Source organism: Protomyctophum parallelum (genome assembly GCF_964188405.1).
Source record: "Protomyctophum parallelum genome assembly, chromosome: 7".
In the NCBI taxonomy this organism is placed as follows: domain Eukaryota; kingdom Metazoa; phylum Chordata; class Actinopteri; order Myctophiformes; family Myctophidae; genus Protomyctophum; species Protomyctophum parallelum.
In genome coordinates this window covers 9,932,640-9,955,134 of record NC_139705.1, presented here as the reverse complement: position 1 = coordinate 9,955,134, position 22,495 = coordinate 9,932,640, and the positions used below count along the sequence as shown (strand labels likewise).

General features: G+C 41.5%; 1 protein-coding gene across 2 annotated transcripts; it reads right to left on the bottom strand.

The window, feature by feature from the left end:
• Positions 1-3,545: 3,545 nt before the first annotated feature.
• On the bottom strand, positions 3,546-21,802 carry abcd1 (ATP-binding cassette, sub-family D (ALD), member 1). 2 transcript variants are annotated; one of them, XM_083768496.1, is made up of 16 exons: positions 20,966-21,802; positions 20,429-20,532; positions 20,151-20,308; positions 18,541-18,728; positions 18,011-18,185; positions 16,814-17,004; positions 14,988-15,168; positions 13,172-13,314; positions 11,838-12,009; positions 10,388-10,482; positions 9,322-9,467; positions 7,544-7,689; positions 6,976-7,060; positions 4,959-5,084; positions 4,356-4,443; positions 3,547-3,733 (listed from the first exon to the last, which is right to left on the bottom strand). In XM_083768496.1, exons 1-16 carry the CDS (start codon positions 21,080-21,082, stop codon positions 3,608-3,610), a joined length of 2,241 nt encoding a protein of 746 aa, XP_083624622.1. In that variant the 5' UTR covers positions 21,083-21,802; the 3' UTR covers positions 3,547-3,607. The 2 variants fall into 2 exon arrangements, with proteins under 2 accessions (XP_083624623.1, XP_083624622.1); XM_083768497.1 differs by lacking the exons at positions 20,151-20,308; positions 20,429-20,532; positions 20,966-21,802 and adding an exon at positions 19,232-19,301 and having other exon boundaries at positions 3,546-3,733; positions 18,541-18,749.
• Between the last annotated feature and the right edge of the window lie 693 nt (positions 21,803-22,495).

The window sequence follows — 22,495 nt, the reverse complement described above, 5'->3', positions numbered from 1 at the left end:
ACATTTCTTTCACAAACTATGTTGAATATTGAATAATCAATAATGTTCACTTCTGGGGGGTCCCTGGCACAAATCTTCAGATGGGTCCACAGCCATAAATATAATTTTGGGGGTCCCTTGGCACGAAAGTTTGAGAACTATACTGAAGGCATTGGTAGAATCAGGACAGCACAATTAGACAACTGGAAGCACCTGCCAGTGACTTAGCCCTGCACTGCTCTGATTCACTCCCCACTGCAATCTTGAGTTTACCAAAAAACTAATGCTAATACATAGATTTCATGGATTTAATTTAGGCAGAGTGAAAAATATGTCTTAGTCACTCTCATGACATGCACTTCATTCAGAATGACTCATTTTAAAGTAGAATTTAAACTCAGGAGTCAATCAGAAGAATAACCAAAATTGGATATGTCAGCCAAAATGGAAGAGAAAAGAAAGGAGAGGAGCTAGGCAAGTCCCACATAGGACCATTCTAACCACTCTCCTGAACTAAAAGCCATCTAAACTAAAAATCACATGAGTAACAGGACAATGAGGACATGCCACAGTTCTGTGCTGCATTCAGTGCATTGACTGACTGACTGATAATTTGAGAAACCAGGAGTGTGGTACTGGAAGGCTTTTATAGGGGTGTTGGGTGGGGCAACACCTGCAATCAGGAATTAACAGCAGGTGTGCTTTTAATTTAACCCTAGCATGATCTGTCAGTTGCAATGTTTACAAGTTTCAAAGGGTTAGTTTTGTATTTGTTTCTCCGGCTTGGAGTATACTATAGCACTGAACCACATACACTAAGAAAGGCCTTTCAAAGACGCATCCGATGCCATGAGTGTGATTTCATATGGACTTGAACAACTTTGTCGAAAATTCAACAAAGGCCACAATCACATGGTCAGAACGTGACCAAAAGTTATATTTCTCTGCGTAACACTACTTGGACAAGAAACTTGTCTTCCCGCCTGAGATCAACTAACCTCAGGCCGGACCTGGTATTGTGGTCAACCGCCCAGAAGTCGGTATTAATTGTTTTTTTTTTAATGATTTGTACTTTATTAAACCTGTTAAATAAATCAACTTAGATATTTTATTTAAACCTACATGTTATCAAGTAGGCCTATATAGAATACGCTGAGTGTGGAACAGAACAAGTGCGTGCACACACAGATGCATGCACGCACACACGCAGAGACTAGAGAGAACACATTTTCTTTCAATCTTTTTAATTTGTTAAAATCATCACATCAAATAAAACAGTTTATGGAAGACTAACATGAATAACATGCATGATATTAAAGCTGCATTGTGCAACAGCAACACATAACAGTTCCTTGTGACAAATGAGTTCCATTAGGATAACAAGCTGTTGTATTACAGTATTTCAAAGTATAACAAGACAAATCTCTTCCTCCAATGCCTGCAGCACCTCCTCCTGACTCCTCATTAGCTATCAACAAAACTATGGAAGCCAAAAAATCTTCTACTACTGGTCATCTCATGCTGAATATAATCCAACATAGAGCGAAGATGTGGGTATGGGTATATCTACCGGACAGGGTGAGGTTCCATGGTGATCGAACAGCCTTAGGTGGAGCTTATAGAGTCAAGATGGATTGTGACAACATGATTTAGAACAGTGCTGCTCTCAAACATTTTAATTTCAAGGACCACAATCAACACTGTAAAATCTGTCGTTAACTAAACTCATAGTTTACAAATGGAACCACATAGTTTACAAATGGAACTCCTCAAGGAGTTCCCACCCAGATCCCACTTTAAGAATGACTCAGTGCATGCATTTCTCAGATCTGCCTGTGACAGAGCCATGAGGTATGACCCAGCCGGGGATTGAACCCCGACCTCCCAGTCTCAGGGCGGACACTCTAACAACAAGGCCACTGAGCTGGTGACAGTGTACAGGATAATTGTGCATGTAAGAAAACCTTTCAGATTATTTACTGTGGGGCATGTAAACGTCACGCTTCATCTGATCATTTTATTTAGCACTCATACTTCTGATTTAATATGGAATGAAAATGAGTTAATAGAATATGCATACAGTATATATGAATAAAATATTACACATTAAAACAGTTTGACTGTTTTACACGCTTAACCCGCATTTTAATCAACCCCCCTTCACTGCCGAGATTGTTGTATTATCTTTAGAGCATAAGCTGAATTATTTGGGCTTTTAATCCGCGAAAATCCAGCAAAAAAAGCTCCCGTGGTTTGTTGTGATCCGAGCGTATCATCCACCATCTTGGTGCACCCGGAAGACGCACACAAGACTCGTCTCAATGAGGCGTTGCACCCCATGCATTTCTATTGGCCTCAATTTCCCAGAAGCCCTAGCAGCCCACAGCATGTGACGATTTCCGGTTTCGTCATCAAAGCGAATGCATCTACTCTCTCTCTAATCTCCGCGACGAAGATGGATTTTCTTTTTATTTATTACAATACAGCGGATTAAACACATAAAACAAAAGGCGGTATTAGCGGGGTTGGCAGCGACATTAACCTGGAGAAATCCATTCCCGGCACGGAAACTGTTTACCTAAACAGTCAGTTTAGAGTTAGACAGTCCATCTATTAACATTGACACTAACGACTTCACATTGTACACTTATATGAATGAAGATCATATCAAATACATAAAATTACTCTGACTGAAGATGAGATCAAATCGATTTTAATGATGACCAGATCAAATTAATGTTTGAAATGTAAAGGAACTTCACATTCTGACCACCAAGGTGGCAGTCGGTCTATGACATGGGTGGGACCGGCCACACTCACTTCCTAACCCCCGTTTGGTCAATCGGCATGAAAACCTAACCACAAGCAAGCAAGCTCTACTTCCTTGCATGAGAAATAGTGAAAATACCTGTTCACTGATAAGGACATGCCCAAAATAGGGACACACAGGTTGAAAGTGGTTCTTCCAAGTTTTGTGCAAATCTGTTCATGGGAAATTCTTAATGGACAGACAGATGGGGGTGTAAACACTAGCCTGGCTAATAAGCCAGACTCATATCAAACTGTCGTGTGGTATTTGAGTCTGGAGAGGCTGTGCATGGATCTTGTTTCCCGGGGGGCGGGTTCAAACATTTTCTCTTTGACGCAATTGGTCAGCGCTACTGTCAGTCAAAGGTCTCAAGCATTGAAAGTCACTGTACCAAAGCCCGCCCATATTGCATACCGTGTCCTGAATGGCCGCCCCAGTTCTCTGGTGTAGGAAATGGGCGTACAATTGAGCCTCTCCAGACCGTAATCCGCCGGCAGGCAATTCTTTTTTGCCAACGGCTGATTCGGTCTGGCTTATTAGCCAGGCTATGTAAACATTGCCTTGGCAGAGGTAGTTTTTGTTAACCAGCAATATGTATGTATTTTGCGTGTCTTAAGTACAAGGTTTTATTACTTAACTTAAGACCTGGAGGCGTGGTCAATGCTCTTTGGCCACTCAGAATAGCCAAATGACATTGATCACGCCTCCAGGTCTTAAGTTCAGTAATAAGACCTGGTACTTAAGACACGCAAAATACAGCCCACAGTCTTACACTTTGTGGAATCTCTATGTCTCCTTCCACCCCCCTCTCATTCTCTATCACTCTAACTCTTCCCCCCTATCTGCCTCTTTCTCTCTCTCTCCCAGTAAAGAGCAAAGCTCGCCCAGCCTCTGTTGCATCTTGGGAATTCCGGACAACTGGCTCTCCAAGCGCTGTTTCTCCTCCTAGGAGACAGACACATAAAGAGACAGACACGCAGAGAGACAGACACGCAGAGAGACAGACACGCAGAGAGACAGAAACGCAGAGAGACAGACACGCAGAGAGACAGACACGCAGAGAGACAGACACGCAGAGAGACAGAAACGCAGAGAGACAGACAATTAGACAGGCCTATGTTTTTCATGGAAAACGGAATATTATGACAAAGTGTTGCAGAGTGTGCACTTCCTGTAATTTTGCACCCAATATAGCAGGATACAGGAGGATATATCAGGATAATACAGTACAAGAAGTATCAAATGCTGTGTGTGTGTGTGTGTGTGTGTGTGTGTGTGTGTGTGTGTGTGTGTGTGTGTGTGTGTGTGTGTGTGTGTGTGTGTGTGTGTGTGTGTGTGCGCATGCGTGTGTGTGCGTGCATGCATGCGTGTGTGCGTGAGATACAGAGACAGAGAGATGTTACAATACTGTAAAGGAGGAGGAAATTGAGTTATAAATGTAATATTCCTGTGTTAAAGTTTGTTGTTCATAAAATCAGCTCTTTTCTTCCAGCCAACTTAAATCAAGTTGGCTGAAAGACACCATCGTGCGACGGCCGCATAAATTAGGCTGTAAACAAACAGGTACCTGTAGAGACAGACGAGTGGAGGCATCCAGTGGTTCGAAGCTCCATCCTCCCTCTCCATCAAACTGGAGCAGGTGAGAGTGATACTTCCTAGAGAGAGAGACAGAGAGACAGACAGACAGATGGAGCAGACATAATAGGCTGTACTGTCTAAACAGCAGAAAATAAAATGTATATAATAAAAGCAATATGAAATGCATTTCTGTATAATCAAATCTATATACATTTATAAAATCAAGTCCAGCTGCTGTTCAGCCAGATATTTGATTGATGTACAAGTACACCCCCTGGACATGACGCGGCTAGTATGTCGCAGGCCCGGACTTACCCACAATCCAACCCTTGATGCTGAGAAGCAGGGAGGCACTGCATGGGTCCCATTTTTAGAGTCTTTGGTATGACCCGGCCGGGGATTGACCACACTCTAACCACAAGGCCACTGATCTGGTGGACTAGTGATAGAATTACTTGAATAACAGTAGTTACTATAGTAGTATACTACTAGTGGTACTGTAGTAGTACAGGGTGTGGCCTTAGAGTATATATATACTAGTATCATATATACTCTAAGTTCGTACAGTATGTATTTTAGTGTGTGTTCTGACCATAGGGAGGGTCTGTGTGTGATTGACAGCAGAGATATCCCTGCATCCTTGGCAGCCTGGTAGATCTTTCCTTCCACGTCGATGCTAACAGCACTGGTGCATTCATCTAACAGAGCATACCTCGGTCTGAGGGAGAGCGAAGGAGAAAGAGTGACTTGAAAACAGTGTGAAGAGAAACAAACACTTGTTGACAGACACTGGCTAAAAATGTTAAGATAATGGCTGAGAGTGGCTTATACAAGCTTTGTGGTCACACAGCTGCATGTGTTAAAATGTTCATGGAGTAGTGAAGTACATATAGAGTAGATTATGGGAAATACTGGAAAAGTCCCAATGCTGTTTTATCCTCTTTGTGAATAAATACCTTAAATTCACCCAGTAATCATTATTTGCCATAATGTATTATCCAATAATAGCATTGTTGTTACGGCTCACTCCTCCTCACCTTCACATGCAAGCACTGCTTAGCCACTCCCCCCTCACTGACTACTCCATGGCTCTACTCAGCACACCTGCTCTCCTGCACCAATCCTCTGCACCTGTCTTCCATTCTGCAATCAAGCACTGCCTCTACAAGAACCCAGTCTGCCCTTCATTCCACGCCAGAGCTTCACATGTCTACATGTATGGTAAAGTACAGCTCAAGCCTTTATGTGTTGTTAAACTGAGTTATAGTGCTAGTTATTGTTTTAGCCTTACATAGCTATTGCCCAGCCGTGCAGCTTTACACGGTTGCAGCTCCTGCCTTTGTTGTTTACCTGAAGACTGACGCCTCCTCTCCTTCTTCTCCTCAGTGTTTGGAATCCCATGCTGAGCTAGGCCAACCTGGAGAGCCACTGATCCACTACTACCCCACTCCCTTCCATACAAACTTTTGTGAATAAACCTGAACAACGCCTCCTCTCTTGCTGTGCACTTGGGTCACACTTACTAAATATAACAATTGTAATATGCAGATGGGAGTTCCAACCGCATGGCATGCCAATAGCATTGTAATACTTTCAAACCTAATCTTAGGCAACAACAAATGCTCAGGTGATAATGTTACTGTACATAAATATGATATTATTAAATATTACAAACAGATAGCTCTCGTGAAAATGAATTAAAACAGTTGCACTGTAATTAGAAATGCTGATTCGCTCATCCACATATGACGTAAATTCTCCTTTCATTGTCAATAGCTTAATCTGTGACACGTGGCGGGACGAAAGGCTCGCCGCTCAAAAATCCATTTTAGTGTGAATATCTTGACGTGACATGTCACAATGCGTGATGTCATGTGGCATGACCATACATGGAGGCGTGATGTCACGAGGCATGACCATATAATGCGCCTGGCGCTGATTACTAACGAGGGCGGCGGCCACATTAGACGCAGCTGGCGCATTGGTTTCCCTGATTAGCCAAACGCAAACCGCCGGCTTCACGGATCCACGGATCCACGGAGCGCTACATGACATTTGCGCCACTAAGCTTGTATAAATCCCTGATTGGCTACCCCGAGCCATCTGCTTACTCTGATCGGCAGAGCTTCGTGTAATGTCATTTAATTATTTGAAAATAACCGATCTACCAGCCCAGAGTGCAATGACGTCACGACAACATCATTATAGTAACTGAATTCAAAGTATAATTTATATTTCTATGACCGCTGGAGTAGAGCATGGGAAATACTGGAAAAGAAAAGAAAGTAATTGTCTGTTTTTTCCTTGTCTTTTTTTCTTTCCTGTTGACATTGTCTTTTTATCAATCAAAATTAAGTAAGAAAAAAAACTATAGGAAGAGGCCACAAACTCCAAAGACACTGGATGGACAAGACTTAATGCTTAATGTAAAATCTATTTGCACAATGCGTTTGGCCGTGTAGGCTTTGTCCAATAACTGTGTACCAGATGAGGACTAAAGGACGAAACACGCTGTGCAAATATTGGAATAAAGTAACCAAAGGTAGATCAATGGATCCAATAAAAAGAAAAAGAAAAATCTACAGACAGACAGACAGACAGACAGGTACCTGTGATAGAACATGCGAGCCATCCCCATCCTCTGTTTCTCTCCTCCAGACAAAACATCCTTCCAATCACTAACAGAATCCCAACCTACACGCACGCATGCACGCACGCACGCACGCACGCACGCACGCACGCACGCACGCACGCACACACACACACACGCACACACACACACACACACACACACACACACACACACGTTACAGTATGTAATTTATGACATCACCGATCCATTCATCATTCCTCTTCTACTAAACTACCGTCTCTAAATATGTAGTTGGTAGGATCTTCTCTCTGTCCACTACAGTAGTTCTACCTCATTCTCTGGTGACGAGTACATCTACTGTAACACTTTCTCTGTGCACTGTATAGCAGTTCCTACCTCTTTTTCAAGTTTACATAGACCTCAAGTTCATTCAACCTCTCTTTACCTCTGATTTATACTCTCATAGTCCAGAATAAACAGTAGTCCTACTGGGTCTATTCGGTATATACAAAACTGTAGTGGATCGTACCTTCTTATCTGCGTGTCCAGTATACTGTATATACAGAACCTTACTGTAGGCCTACCTTCTTCTCTGTCCAGTATATAGAGCAGGTGTACAGTGCGTAGGATGTGTTCTAGATGGGAGTCAGTGATTCCTCTGAGGTGCATCTCCTCTACAGAGTCAGGATAAATCACCTGATCACGCAGAGAACCTACAGACATGTAGGGCCTGCAACACAGACACACATTATTGTTTATTACTTGCGCAAGCAGAGCGCGCAAGTAATAAATTTGCCCGGTCTTCGTTCATCGTGACAGCCAAACCGCCATTTTATGCGTATGCAAAAAAAACAGCAAATACGTAAAGTCATACGTATACTATATACATAATCAGTCAAATAAAATAGCAAATTGTGCCTGATCTGCTGGGACCAGAGTACGTGGTGTGTATATGTATGACTAGCTCTCAATGATGACGTAAGAAATATGGTCATTTGTGTAATCTGGTCCCAGCAAACCAGGCACAAATCTGCTGTTCTATTGGCATACGCATAAAATGGCGGGTTGGCTGTCGCGGTTTTTGGCGCAAAGTAACCACAGTATACCGCTAATCAACTTACAACTACATACTCTATATAGTATATGTATACGTATGTCTTACGTCATCATTTAGAGCTAGTCATACGTATACTATATACATAATCAGTAAAATAAAATAGCAAATTGTGCCTGATCTGCTGGGACCAGAGTACGTGGTGTGTATATGTATGACTAGCTCTCAATGATGACGTAAGAAATATGGTCATTTGTGTAATCTGGTCCCAGCAAACCAGGCACAAATCTGCTGTTTTATTGGCATACGCATAAAATGGCAGGTTGGCTGTCGCGGTTTTTGGCGCAAAGTAACCACAGTATACCGCTAATCAACTTACAACTACATACTCTATATAGTATATGTATATGTATAAGTATGTCTTACGTCATCATTTAGAGCTAGTCATACGTATACTATATACATAATCAGTTAAATAAAATAGCAAATTGTGCATGATCTGCTGGGACCAGAGTACGTGGTGTGTATATGTATGACTAGCTCTCAATGATGACGTAAGAAATATGGTCATTTGTGTAATCTGGTCCCAGCAAACCAGGCACAAATCTGCTGTTTTATTGGCATACGCATACAATGGCGGGTTGGCTGTCGCGGTTTTTGGCGCAAAGTAACCACAGTATACAACTTACAACTACATACTCTATATAGTATATGTATATGTATGCGTATGTCTTACGTCATCATTTAGAGCTAACAATTGACAATTTACAATAAATAATAAAATAATTATACTGAATAATATATTTTAATTCAATTTATATACCTTTTTTTCATCACATATCAATGATTTATTTTTCTTTGAAAAACTAAAAAGGGATCCAGAATATATCTACACCGATAAAAGTGTATTTCTTATATAGATAGAAACTTGAACCATACTTAATAATACTAGGTGTTTATATGCATAAAGTAGGTAGGTAGCAAATAATTATACATTTCAAACGTTCCTTCACAGAGATACTGAGATTTGACAGTTTACAGCGGTCGCAAGTACTTGCACGCTCTGCTTGCGCACTAGTTGGCCATTTATGGCCTACTAGTGTGCAACAAGCAAGTATGCACTCGACAGAGTGCAGTTCTAGTTAACTTATAGTTCTGCTTTGTGCCATCTTAACCAATGTGCAGGTACAGATTCAAGGACCCAATAAGTTGCTACCTGCAGCTCATGATTATGATTGTGATTATTATGTCATAGTAGTAGTAATAATATAGCACTAGTAGTAGTACAAGCTGTAGTAATAGTGGTACCTCTGGGGTATGTAGAACATGTATGTAGGTGGAGGTCTGTGTAAGACTCCAGAGTAGATCGGCCACAGACCACTGAGGATCCTGAACAGAGAACTTTTCCCACATCCATTAGGTCCTGTAATCAACACGTCCATCCCTTCATCTATCTGCAACACGCACGCACACACGCACGCACGCACACGCACACACACACACACAGAAAGTAATATGGTTCAAAGGGGAATTAACGGCCAACTTTGCCCATCTTTAACCTGATTCCTATCATCCTACACAGAATGCATTGGGAAGTGTCAGTTTCATAAAATAAAATAAAGAATTCAGGTTGGAATCAGAATACTGTGCTTCAAGTAGACAATACTTAAAGCGTTGGAGACAAAATAATGTTTGTCTCACTGTGTCACTACATGCGATGTATGAGTATTAATTGTGTCCTATGTGTTTTAGTGCCTGTGTGTACAGTTTAGTCCACAAGATGCCGCCACAAGAGCAACTGTGGTGAGCGATTATGACTTAAAATCACGAGAATAGAAGCTCAACAAGCTATTCTTGTACAACAGATATAATACAGGGTTAAATAAATATTTAACCAGATTGATTTAGTTTATTATTAGGTTTATTTTTATTTTTATTGTTTTCGTGTCGATGAGCAAGATTAAGTTATTGGGTCCAATATCAGTTTTGATATTTTCAGTTAATTGCCCAGTTCTAAATTACTAGTCGACTAGTTGTTTAACTAACTATTATATAAAATAAAATAAATATATATATATTTATAAAATTATATATATATATATATATATAATTTTATACTATATACTATACTTTTATACTATAATCTACCTGATCTTGAGGCCTACAACATCTTATCTAGTTTCTTATCAACAACTAGTACCAACAAAGTCGACTAGTGGATTTACTAGTTGACTAGTTGAACAGTCGACTAGTTGCTTAATGCCCTAATGTGTGCGTACGTGTGTCAGTGTGTGTGTGTGTGTGTGTGTGTGTGTGTGTGTGTGTGTGCGACCGTGCGTGCATGTGTGTTGGTGCCTGTGTTTGTGTGATTTACCTGCACGTTCAGACTAGAAACCACTACATCTCCAGTAGGTGTAATGATTGGCAGGTTTTCACAGCGAATCCCATTGTCTACATCAATCACCTGACCTACACGCACGTACGCACACACGCATGCACGCACGCACATGTGCGCACACACACACACACACACACACACACACACACACACACACAGTTTATAGTAATATAATACCGTAGTATTAGTAGCAGTAATAATAGTGATAATACTAGTAGTATGTCGTAGTAGTAGTAAGTAGAACATTCTGAGATAAATAGGATCGAATTGGTAGAAGTAACTACAAATCATGAATGATTCATGTCATTAGTGATAAGTGTGATCGGAGTGCACTGCTCAGAGATACCCACCACGACTGGTGTCAGGGATAGCCACCACGACTGGTGTCAGGGCTGTGTCAGTCGTCACCACGCCAGAAATGGGGACAGTGCCCTCTATAGAGGCCCCTCAACATGGTGACAGTGCCCCCTACAGAGGCCCCTCAACATGGTGACAGTGCCCCCTACAGAGGCCCCTCAACATGGTGACAGTGCCCTCTATAGAGGCCCCTCAACATGGTGACAGTGCCCTCTATAGAGGCCCCTCAACATGGGGACAGTGCCCTCTATAGAGGCCCCTCAACATGGGGACAGTGCCCTCTATAGAGGCCCCTCAACATGGTGACAGTGCCCTCTATAGAGGCCCCTCAACATGTTGACAGTGCCCTCTATAGAGGCCCCTCAACATGGGGACAGTGCCCCCTATAGAGGCCTCTCAACATGGGGACAGTGCCCTCTATAGAGGCCCCTCAACATGGGGACAGTGCCCTCTATAGAGGCCCCTCAACATGGGGACAGTGCCCTCTATAGAGGCCTCTCAACATGGGGACAGTGCCCTCTATAGAGGCCCCTCAACATGGGGACAGTGCCCTCTATAGAGGCCCCTCAACATGGTGACAGTGCCCCCTATAGAGGCCCCTCAACATGGTGACAGTGCCCTCTATAGAGGCCCCTCAACATGGGGACAGTGCCCTCTATAGAGGCCCATCAACATGGTAACAGTGCCCCCTATAGAGGCCCCTCAACATGACCCTGATTGACAGTCATTGTCACAAAAGACCATTCGTGTCTACTTTGAATAATGACCCTTGAAGTTTGTGATAAGATGCCATGTTGAATGACGAACTCTAGCAATCTGTGGTGATGATAAATACTTTATTCTCACCTGATCATCACTGTCATTTTCAGCCTTGCACTCATTTATTTCTCTCTGTGCAATCTTTAATGCCTAGCATAAGGAACACAAACTTAATGTCTTATGTCCCGCATAACGATGATGGCATACCCTCTATTACTAGTTGTAAACATAGTAATAGTAATGGTTGCAGCAGGAAATAGTAGTAATAATAACATAGTAGTAGTAGTAGAAATAATAGCACTGAGGTTACCTCTCATGTCTCTTCCATCCACCCTCACTCCATGTTGAATCACTCCTTTCTCCTCTCCTGCCCTCCCCTCTCCTCCTCTGTCCTCTCCTCTCTTGTAGACTCCACTTTTCACCTCTTCAAACACTTCAAACATCTGAGACACTCTGGCTGTGTAACCAGCTAGCTCTGTTACCTACGCACACACGTACGTACACATACACATACACGTGCACACACACACACACACACACACACACACACACACACACACACACACACACACACACACACACACACACACACAGTTGTGTCTTGAAATATATGTGAAATATATTTGTGTATGTGCGTGAGTGCGTGTGTGCATGCGTGCAGCGTGCGTGTGTTAGCGACATGCCTGTATCAAATATAAGGCAAGCTGTTTTAACATTTAATCACATCATTTGATATATGATTTTCCATATATAATGAAGTTTAAAAAATTTGATAACAAAGTCAAAACAGTTGATATCAAAATTCATAAACATTAAATACAAAATTAGAAACTTGTTATGCGGTACCAAATTGGATACACAAGATGTGCCGACATCTTATTTTATTTTTAACATCGTTGCAGTTACTTCCCTCCATTGAGGAGAGGGACACACCGGACATAAAAAACGATGGACGGTGGATGTGGTTCCTCTCTATTATCAGAGAAATACTGCAATGCTTGGCCTCTAGGACTTGCACATGCTGAGATGCAGACTGGAGACATCCACAGTACGAACATGGCAGGTCATTTGTTCCAGTCCACATATTGTTGATATGCTCAGGGAGATGCGATACCAGAAACAATGGGGTGCTTTGTTTGTGTTTTGTGAATCTTTGGGAGGGTGTACAGAACAGGCTGGACAGGATAGTCTTGACTCCTGGACCATAATACTTATATTCTCCATTGTTTGGGGTGACAATAGGCAATCATTTTGTTATTGCAGCCACTATTGTATGTTGTCACAGCAATGAACACGGTATAGCATGCCAACTCCCTTGAAGGGAGCCTGTTTTTCCCACTACTCAGGGGGAAAGGGAAAGTGATCATATCAACATTTTTACCTAACTTGAAAGAAAGTATATGTGTGTGTGTGTGTGTGTGTGTGTGTGTGTGTGTGTGTGTGTGTGTGTGTGTGTGTGTGTGTGTGTGTGTGTGTGTGTGTGTGTGTGTGTGTGTGTGTGTGTGTGTGTTGTATCGTTCTTTCTGCTTTGGCAATGTAAACGTATGTTTTCTCATGCCAATAAAGCCCTTTGAATTGAATTGAATTGAATTGTGTGTGTGTGTGTGTGTGTGTGTGTGGGGGGGGGGGGGGGGGGGGTTATACCTCCTTATAGGAGGAGATGATTCTTTCCACAGCATCTGCTGCTGCATTGAGGAGGTTCCTGGCTGTAGTGAACGCCTGACTCCTCTCACTTACTAACTCCTCCTCTGGGAGGAGTAACGCTGCCTGTTTCACCTCCTCTGAGTCTGCAGGAGAGGAGAGGAGAGGAGAGGAGAGGAGAGGAGAGGAGAGGAGAGGAGAGGAGAGAGGAGAGGAGAGGAGAGGAGAGGAGAGGAGAGGAGAGGAGAGGAGAGGAGAGGAGAGGAGAGGAGAGGAGAGGAGAGGAGAGGAGAGGAGAGGATGTCCTGCATTTATATATAGAGTATATGTACTGTGTGATTTGTTTATATATTGTGTGATTCTTGTTGCCTGGTGCAAAAGGAATAATGAAACTATCTATCTAATTATATACCATACTGCAAGTGTCTTGTGTATACAGAGTAGAGATATTGCCCTGTCTATACACAGTATACCATATTTGAAGCGTCCTGTGTTTATATGGAATATACATATACAGTAAGTGTCCTGAGTGTGCTGTACATAGAGAATACTATATTATAATTTATAAGTGTATATTGTTTAATTAAATTGTGTTGCAGACTTTTTTATAGATTTCATAGATAGCTTCAAAGACTTGTTTGACACCACTGTCAATATGTATTTTGAGACAGTTAACCACTTAAAGGAAAACTTTAGTTTTTTTCAACCAAGGTTCATGTTTTAGGTTATTAGAGAAACTAAAAGATGAGTGTTATTTTTTTTTCATTTGCTGCTTTCTTTCGTTTTAGGGATTTTAGCTGTTTTTGACAGGGGGGCGGGGGCATTCGAGCATGGGGCTAAATATGTATTATTTCACATAATTTTATAGCGATTTATTTTTTTATTATTTACTATAGTCCTACTAGACCCCAAGAAATTACATCTGGCCATAAAAGTTCACAGGATCTACTGAATATGAATGTAGCCTATACTGGGGGGGAAGCCACACTGTAATAGGCTCAATATGTCAGTTTTTTTTTTTTTTTTTTTTTTTTTAAGATATTTTTTTGCGGCTTACGCCTTTATTGATTTTTTAAGGGATAGAAAGTAGGCTGACAGGAAACGGGAGAAAGATGGGGGGATGACATGCGGTAAAGGCCGTGTCGGGTCCGGGAGTCGAACCCGCGGCACACCGCGACTGGATCACCAGTCTGGTGCCCAGACCGTTACGCTACGGCCTGGGCCAATATGTCAGTTTGACACATTCAGTAGATCCCGTGATCTTTTGTGGCCAGATGTAATTTATTGGGGTCTAGTAGGACTATAGTAAATAATAAATAAAAAATCGCTATAAGATTTTGTAAAGAAATACATATTTAGCCCCATGCTCGAATGCCCCCGCCCCCCTGTCAAAAACAGCTAAAATCCCTAAAACAAAAGAAAGCAGTAATTGAAAAAAATAACACTCATCTTTTAGCTTCTCTAATAACAACCTAAAACATGAACCTTGGTTGAAAAAAACTAAAGTTGTCCTTTAAACACTCAAAACTTTGTCTGCTCTTTTGTTACCCTACGCCAAACCTCTTTGCAGAATATAGGCGATATACAAGCTCCTAGGTCTGCTATTTTCGGCTAATGTTCATCTAAGAATAGGGGTGCTCGGTGTCAAGTGGTTAATGTACCTAAAAGATGTTCCTATCACACAAAGATGTGGTGCCCCCTTGTAGTAACTCTGAGGAGCCTCTAGGGGTCACGGAGCCCCTGCTGAAGACCCATGCTTCTAGAGAATACTACAGTACTATTCTGCCAACATAGTGGCATGTATGTAATGTATATTTACCAGATTCGGCGTAACCGGTAGCAGTAATAATGGGCAGTGCCACCATAAGCAGTCCAGCAGAGCTCCAGACATACTTCATCAGAAACTGTTCCAACATCACGTACCAGAGGCGCTTCAGGAGGATCACATTAATCTGAGAGGACAGGGACTCATATGCCCTCTGTAACTGGGACATCTCCACCTAGAAAACAAACAAAGATGCCTTATGTCTACATATAGGAACTGGATACACAGTATGTAAGTGTGTATGTTAGTAGTAATTTGCGACCGTAGGTCGGTCAGTCCGCTCCATATATGGCCAATACAGAATTAATTCCATCTGTTGATCTGACCTCATCTGACCTCATCAAACCCTGAACACTCAAGACAATGCCCCCGCTGCCACCCTTAAATCTCCATAGGCCTATAAGGAGCTGAACTGTTCTGACATTCCATAATATTATGTTGATCTGACCTCATCAAAACCTCAGTCTACACTCAAGACACGCTCCATTATATATATATGGCCAGTACAGAATTCATTCCATATGTTGATCTGACCCCCCATGCCAAAGCGCCAGCACTTGCCCAGCAGTCTGCCATCACCCAGGCGGATGCGTGCACACGACCTTGCCCTTCGCTTCTCTCCCTCGGCCTCAGGGTGTCTTAATATAGTATAGTTTAGTATAGTATAGTATAGTATAGTATAGTATAGTATAGTATAGTATAGTATAGTATAGTATAGTATAGAGGGGCGGCCTTAAGGATCGAGAGGTTTCATGACGTCATCATTTTAATAATTATATATTTATTTATTTAAACATTTATTTGTCAGTGTGTATTATCGGACTTCAAAGCATGAACAGCATACACAGCCAAGTAGAAAATTACACAAAAGCAGCTTGATTAAACAATGTTTTACTTTAAGGTATAACTGGAAGGCAGCATAGGCTATACAATGATGCAATCGCAACTCTCAGCGCTGCTAGTGCAGTGAGTGCACAGTCTGCACACATACAACCAAACAACACAGGTCAATGTGACATGACAGGTCGGTGACCTGCAGTGATTATTAGCTGCTGCCAACTAGGTAAGTGGATGTACAGGATGAGGCTGAATAATTGACACGGCTGATTGGAAGGCTGCGATGCAATGCAATATTACTTATACTACTACTACTACTACTACCTTACTATTACTACTACTACTATTTAGTTTTTACCAAAAAATAAATAAAGAATACGATATTTTTTGGGAAGGCCCCTGGAGGCTCGAGGCCCGTTTCAATTGAAACATATATAAGGCCGCCACTGCTAGTATAGTATAGTATAGTATAGTATAGTATAGTATAGTATAGTATAGTATAGTATAGTATAGTATAGTATAGTATAGTATAGTATTTACATTAATGTAAGATAAGTAACTAAAAAAGGATAGGCACCATATAAGCTACGGCTTCAGCCTACACCTTTTTCAACATGTCCTGTAAAATGATTTTGCTGCAGTAATAATCATGTACATGTTGATTTAAGACCGAAATAAAACTATTCATTCTTTCATAGTATAGTATAGTATAGTATAGTATAGTATAGTATAAGTTCATGATCATAAACACGTGTTAGGCAGGTTGTTATGGAGTGATTACTTTAATTCAATTCAATTAATTAATAAATAGTAGTAGCAGTTATAGTAGTATAGGCACGGCTGCAGCTCACCGCTCCTTGGCTGCGGCTCACTGCTCCAAGAGATGGGTCAAATGCGGAGAACAAATTTCACTGTGGTAACGTGTGTGACAAATCGTATGACTTTAGTAATAGAAGAAGCAGCAGGAACAGTAGTACTAGTACCTTGTGTCCTCTGTAGAAAGCTATCTCTTCAGCGTTAGCGATTATTCTAGCATGGTTGGATCGTAGTTCTCCTATCCTCCTGGACTCCTCTGACACCAGAGCCCCAAATCCAGGAGAACAACTTTTCAGAACCTTGGCAGTCATCGCCACGACGACTCCCGCTATCACCGCCGGCCATGTGGTGCTGGCACCTGAGGAGAGAAGTAAGGGAGTACAATGATCAGATCCTGGATCAGCAACATTAGTATCAACCAACAGGAAGAAGCATAAGAATCATATCCTAGCTCATTATCACTCATTAATTAACCCATTTAGACCTGAGCCCGTTTTCAAAACGCCTTCTCATCATCATCATCATCATCATCATCAAGGGGGCCGGCGACAGTGGCTCAGGGGTAGAGTGACCGAATGGGAACCGCAAGATTCCCAGTTCAAACCCAGGCTCCCCCAGAGTTAGTGTCGAAGTTTCCTTGAGCAAGATTCTGAACCCCTAATTGCTCCTGATGTGCAGGTTGGTGCCTTGGTGCATGGTTTCCTCCGGCATCGGTGTGTGAATGTGTGTAATGCACAATCTCTCTAAAGCGCCTTGGATAAAGGTGCTAAATAAAGGCACAATTCACCATTTATCATCATAAACTCACGACCATGTTGACATGGTAGGGAGCACAGATTCATAAGTAGTATCCAATAGCCTACAATACATGATATGTATAGTATATACAGCCAGAGCAAAAGGCATTCTAAAACCTTTTTATGAAGGTATACGTTTTCTGAAAAACGGATGGAAACCATTCCAATTATTTTCTAAAAACTAGTGAAAATAATAGTGAAAATCTATGATCTGCTATTTAAACTACTTTCTCGCGACACTCTTATATGATGAAGTAAGGCTTTAATTTAATTTAAAAACACACATTTGAAACTCAGAGGATTCCAGAACAGTGACGATATAAATGTATATAGTAACAACTAAAAACATTACACATACATACGGCATAGCAACTAAAACTATTACACAGATGCTTTCCCAGGTTGAAAGGTATAACAACATAACAGGCGGAAATGGGTTAATAGTGTGATTATCAGAAACTTCTCATCCACTTAATATCTGACAGGGTTTTTGTTGTTGACAGTATTTATGTGTCTTAGAAACATTGGACTTTACAATCACAATAAAATGCACACAGTCTGCCCTACCTTTAGACTGAGCCGTGGAAATGAGAGTGAGACAGGTCATTACAACATCCAGGACAGGTTTAGTTAAGTTGGAGTATAGATGAGCGACAGACGCAGTGAAGATCGACAGGTCATCGGTCAGACTCTGATCTGCATTAGACACACGACCATCCAGATGACTCACTGCATAGTATGTCTGACACACACGCACGCACACACACACACACACACACACACACACACACACACACACACACACACACACACACACACGCACACACACACGCACACACACACACACACACACAGAAAAAAGGGAATGACGTATTATTAAATGAAAGCTAGGACTGCTAATGTACATTTGAAAATTAAATCAATGGAAAAAAACATTGTGCATTTGTTTGTTAAACTGTATGTATTTTTTTTATTATTATTAACCTGGTTAGTAGTGTGTGTATTAACCTGGTTAGTGAAGTACAGTGTGTATTAACCTGGTTAGTGAAGTACAGTGTGTATTAACCTGGTTAGTGAAGTACAGTGTGTGTATTAACCTGGTTAGTGAAGTACAGTGTGTACGCGTGGTTAACCAGTCTGCTTCTGAAGGCCAAGGCCAGCTGCCCCTCCAGGAACCTAATGGCTGAGTTGATGAATGTAGCAGGAACAGCAACCAGCACCCATTTACTGAGCTCAAACAGGAACTCATAGGGCTGCTTCTTGACGATGCTCTTCACAATCATACCTGAAACGATCACAGATATTACTATTATGACGATTAGCCTTTATTACTTGCGCAAGCAGAGTGTGCTAGCACTGCGATCGGCTGGATATGTATGTATGTATGTATGTCGGTGTTGTCCACCGGCCAACATGATGAATTCCTGTTCTGTTCTTTGACTATTATAGAAGTGTCTATTTGTATGCCTCTAAATGTTTTGATGAATTGAACAAGTGTAATGCTTAATTGGGTCGTCCACTCTTTGTATTGAGTTTGTGCTTGAAATGTACTGTAATTCTGCAAACTGTTAATAAATATTGCAATCAATCAATAAGAAGTAGGCCATGTATGGCCTACTTGTGTGCATCTAGTTTTCCCTGCCTGGGGTGAATGATAAAATAACGTAGAGGGTGATCTGATCTCTGATAACCTCTATAGAGGCCACTGTAAATGATTGAATAGCGTTTTTTTATGTTTTATTGTGGGTTGACTTTTGAGTGGAGCAGCCACTCCATGTGCATTCCTACTGTATGTATGCGTGTCCCTGTGTCCGAGCACAAACAGCTGAAACACCTCAGCAAATATCACTGGATGGCACTGTTGCGCAGCGTCACACACACACACACACACACACACACACACACACACACACACACACACACACAGGCCAGGGAGGAGGGCTTGTACAGTACAGAGTACAGTACAGTACTACAGCATCAGCATGGGTACAGTACAGCACCACTCATTTCAGACAAGTCTGATTTTTTTTTAAATTAATATTATGCTATATAATATATAGCATAACATTAAAAAACATACAATATATAGTATATATTGTATGTTGTTTTTTTTACATGTTGTGATTTTTGTGATCTGTACTACCTCTTCATCGCAATGACACTTACTGCTTGGCCAAATAAAGGTAAAAATAATTACGAAATAATAACTGACCATGGGTATGTATGGGTATGTGATTAACTAATTCACCCAGGAATTTGTCAGAGCCCTCGGCAGCCGGCCTCTGGCCTGATTGCATCAATTCAAGCCAAACAGGCCATTGGTTGGATAACGTTGAACAATCAATGCGCAGGTGATAATTTAAATGTATTTATCATATAATGTTTTTTTTGTTTCGTACAAGATGTATTTTATCGAGTCCGACTTTTACTTTTACTCGATAAAATACAACTGTGATAGTTGATCTTGATAGCCTTGATCCAAGGCTATGAAATTGTGTTTGTCTTTTTTACCGCTACACTACACCCACAGTAACGCAGTTAAGAGAGATGATCATGGCGCACACGCACACGCGCACGCACGCACACACACACACACACACACACACACACACACACACACACACACACACACACACACACACACACACACACACACACACACACACACACACACACACACACACAGTTTCAATGTCACAGTCCATACCATCCAGTCTGGCTACATATATGGACAGGAATGTTCTGCTTATGAGAGCCAGAGAGTGGAGTCCCAGTAAACCCAGCTCCTTGCACAGCAGTTTGGGAAACAAGATCTTCAACAACTGGGTTAGCCTCTGGAGGAACTCCCTGTCCACTGCAGTAGACCTAGACACATACACATTTATTGTAATATGATTTATTTTACTTCAGCAAAGAAAGCTATAGGAAACATTGAAACATTAGATAGATGTAGTTCATGTATGCTACGCGGACGTCATGACACACCTCCTGTTGCTGCTTTTCTTTCCTGCACCCTCATCCAATGGACAGATCTGGGAGCCATTGGCCACGCCCACCGGTGTAGAAGGCGCACCCACTCGGGCCCCTTTCTGGTTAACAAACAGATTTAGTTACTGTGTTGTTACATCAGATGGTTAGATAACCACAGCTTAATTGTTTGGAAGGATCTAAATTGAACTGATCATACTTGTTGACTAGACTCAAACAGATTTGATTTGTTGATCAATTCTTGTTGCATAGCCGAAATAACATGTATTGATGATGAGTAGTACTGGACTGGTACATGTGATTTATATATATTTTTGAGGGGCGTTTATCCCCCCTATATACAAGTTTAATGTTTGTCTTTAGTTCAATGTTTGTTTTAAAAACGCCATTGACAATGAAGGGAATTACCGTTTGTTTTACATCACCATTACAGATCACCTAATGAACATGAGTTAGACTTTAATATATAGCGCCCATCACTTCACACGGGTGTGATTTTTATGCTATAACTTAGTAATGAATATGGTGTGTCACCTGCAGTCTCTTCCAGACGTAAGGGGAGAGTTTTTTGACGGCGTAGGCGGCGAGCAACAGAGCGACCCCCTGCTGAGTGCGAGTACTCCTCTTCAACTGAGACACAACCCGCTCCATTGCCTTCGTTCACTGCTTAAACTTAACCTCAAGAAGACTATTTTATGTATTCGATTGTCGATTTCATTCCAGTTGTCTACAGTCTATCTCTTATCATCAGATCCGTGTATTTGACACCTTCAGCTTCAGCAGCATGACTCTCTAAACACTACAGCCACTAAGCCCACTATCATGATGACTGACTTCCCTAATGATAAAAGATGTTTTCTACACATTTATAAGAGGACCACTGGCTACCTTGCTTACATGAACCCCCAACTGAGCCATCTCACGTGCAACAACCTTTCACCCAGTTCAGTTCCAGTGAGGTTTAGCCAGCCTTGTTCCCGTTAACCGGTGCTTCTACACCGAAGAAGCTAATGCGCTAAATAAAACACATCAAACGAAATTAAAAGCACATTAAAAGAGTTATCACGATCAAATACGACATAAGACAACGACTAAAACGGGAACTTTCAGACTTTCTTCTATCACAGGAAAATCTAAAACAGCCAGTGAAAACAGCTGCTACTGTGTGGGAACATTTAAAATAAAATAAAAACTATTTCCCCATGGGCTCTGTCGTGGTGAACATTGTTTTATCCTACTGCATTCTTCCAAGTTCCTTCCACGTCGCCTAATTCCGTCACTCAACGCTGCAGCTCGCAAATGAAAGCTTTGAACACGCCTCTGTTCCGTCGTCCCAACATTACAGTAAAAACTACAGCGACCTGGGCTGCTACTACTGTAGCCTACGATACTTAGTTCACACAAGAACAGGAAACTAACTTTGAAGTCATTTTGTTTCCAAACTCAGTTAACACCTTTCGCCTCTGGGGGGTGGTGTTGGACAATATTGTGGTTATAGGAATGAACGTTATGACAATTTTATGCACAGTACTGTAAAATCCTAAAGTATCTCTGAGACAGTGCACAACCCTATTGGGTTTCATTTAGTCTACACTCTGAGTTACAAATATATATAGTATATCAAAAACGGTCCAGGCACTAACGTATGAAGTCTAAAAAGTATAACTATGGTAGCTTTGGATACATTTCTTCCTGTATTAATGGTAGGGTAAGTGACGTTTTTTCTTCAAATAAGTTATGTTAAACAGCTCTATCCTTCAGTAACAGGGGTCTGATCTCTACATCTCTCCAACTTGGCTAAAGGAGTTGGGAGGGGTGCTGCAATATGCCTGCATCTGGATCTGCGTCTGATTACATTTGTATCTTGACTTTAGGGTTGGTTAACCCTTCAGTCCCCTGGAACTCTGCATGTAGGTTTTACCAACACTGGGATCGGTGTCAAACTCCGGTGTATTTTTGTTAATTTCCACACTGGTAACTAAATAGAAAGACATTTTAAAACTAAACTACCAGTACTTAAAGCTGTATTTGATAATCCTAGCCTAGGTGCAGATTCTTATAGAC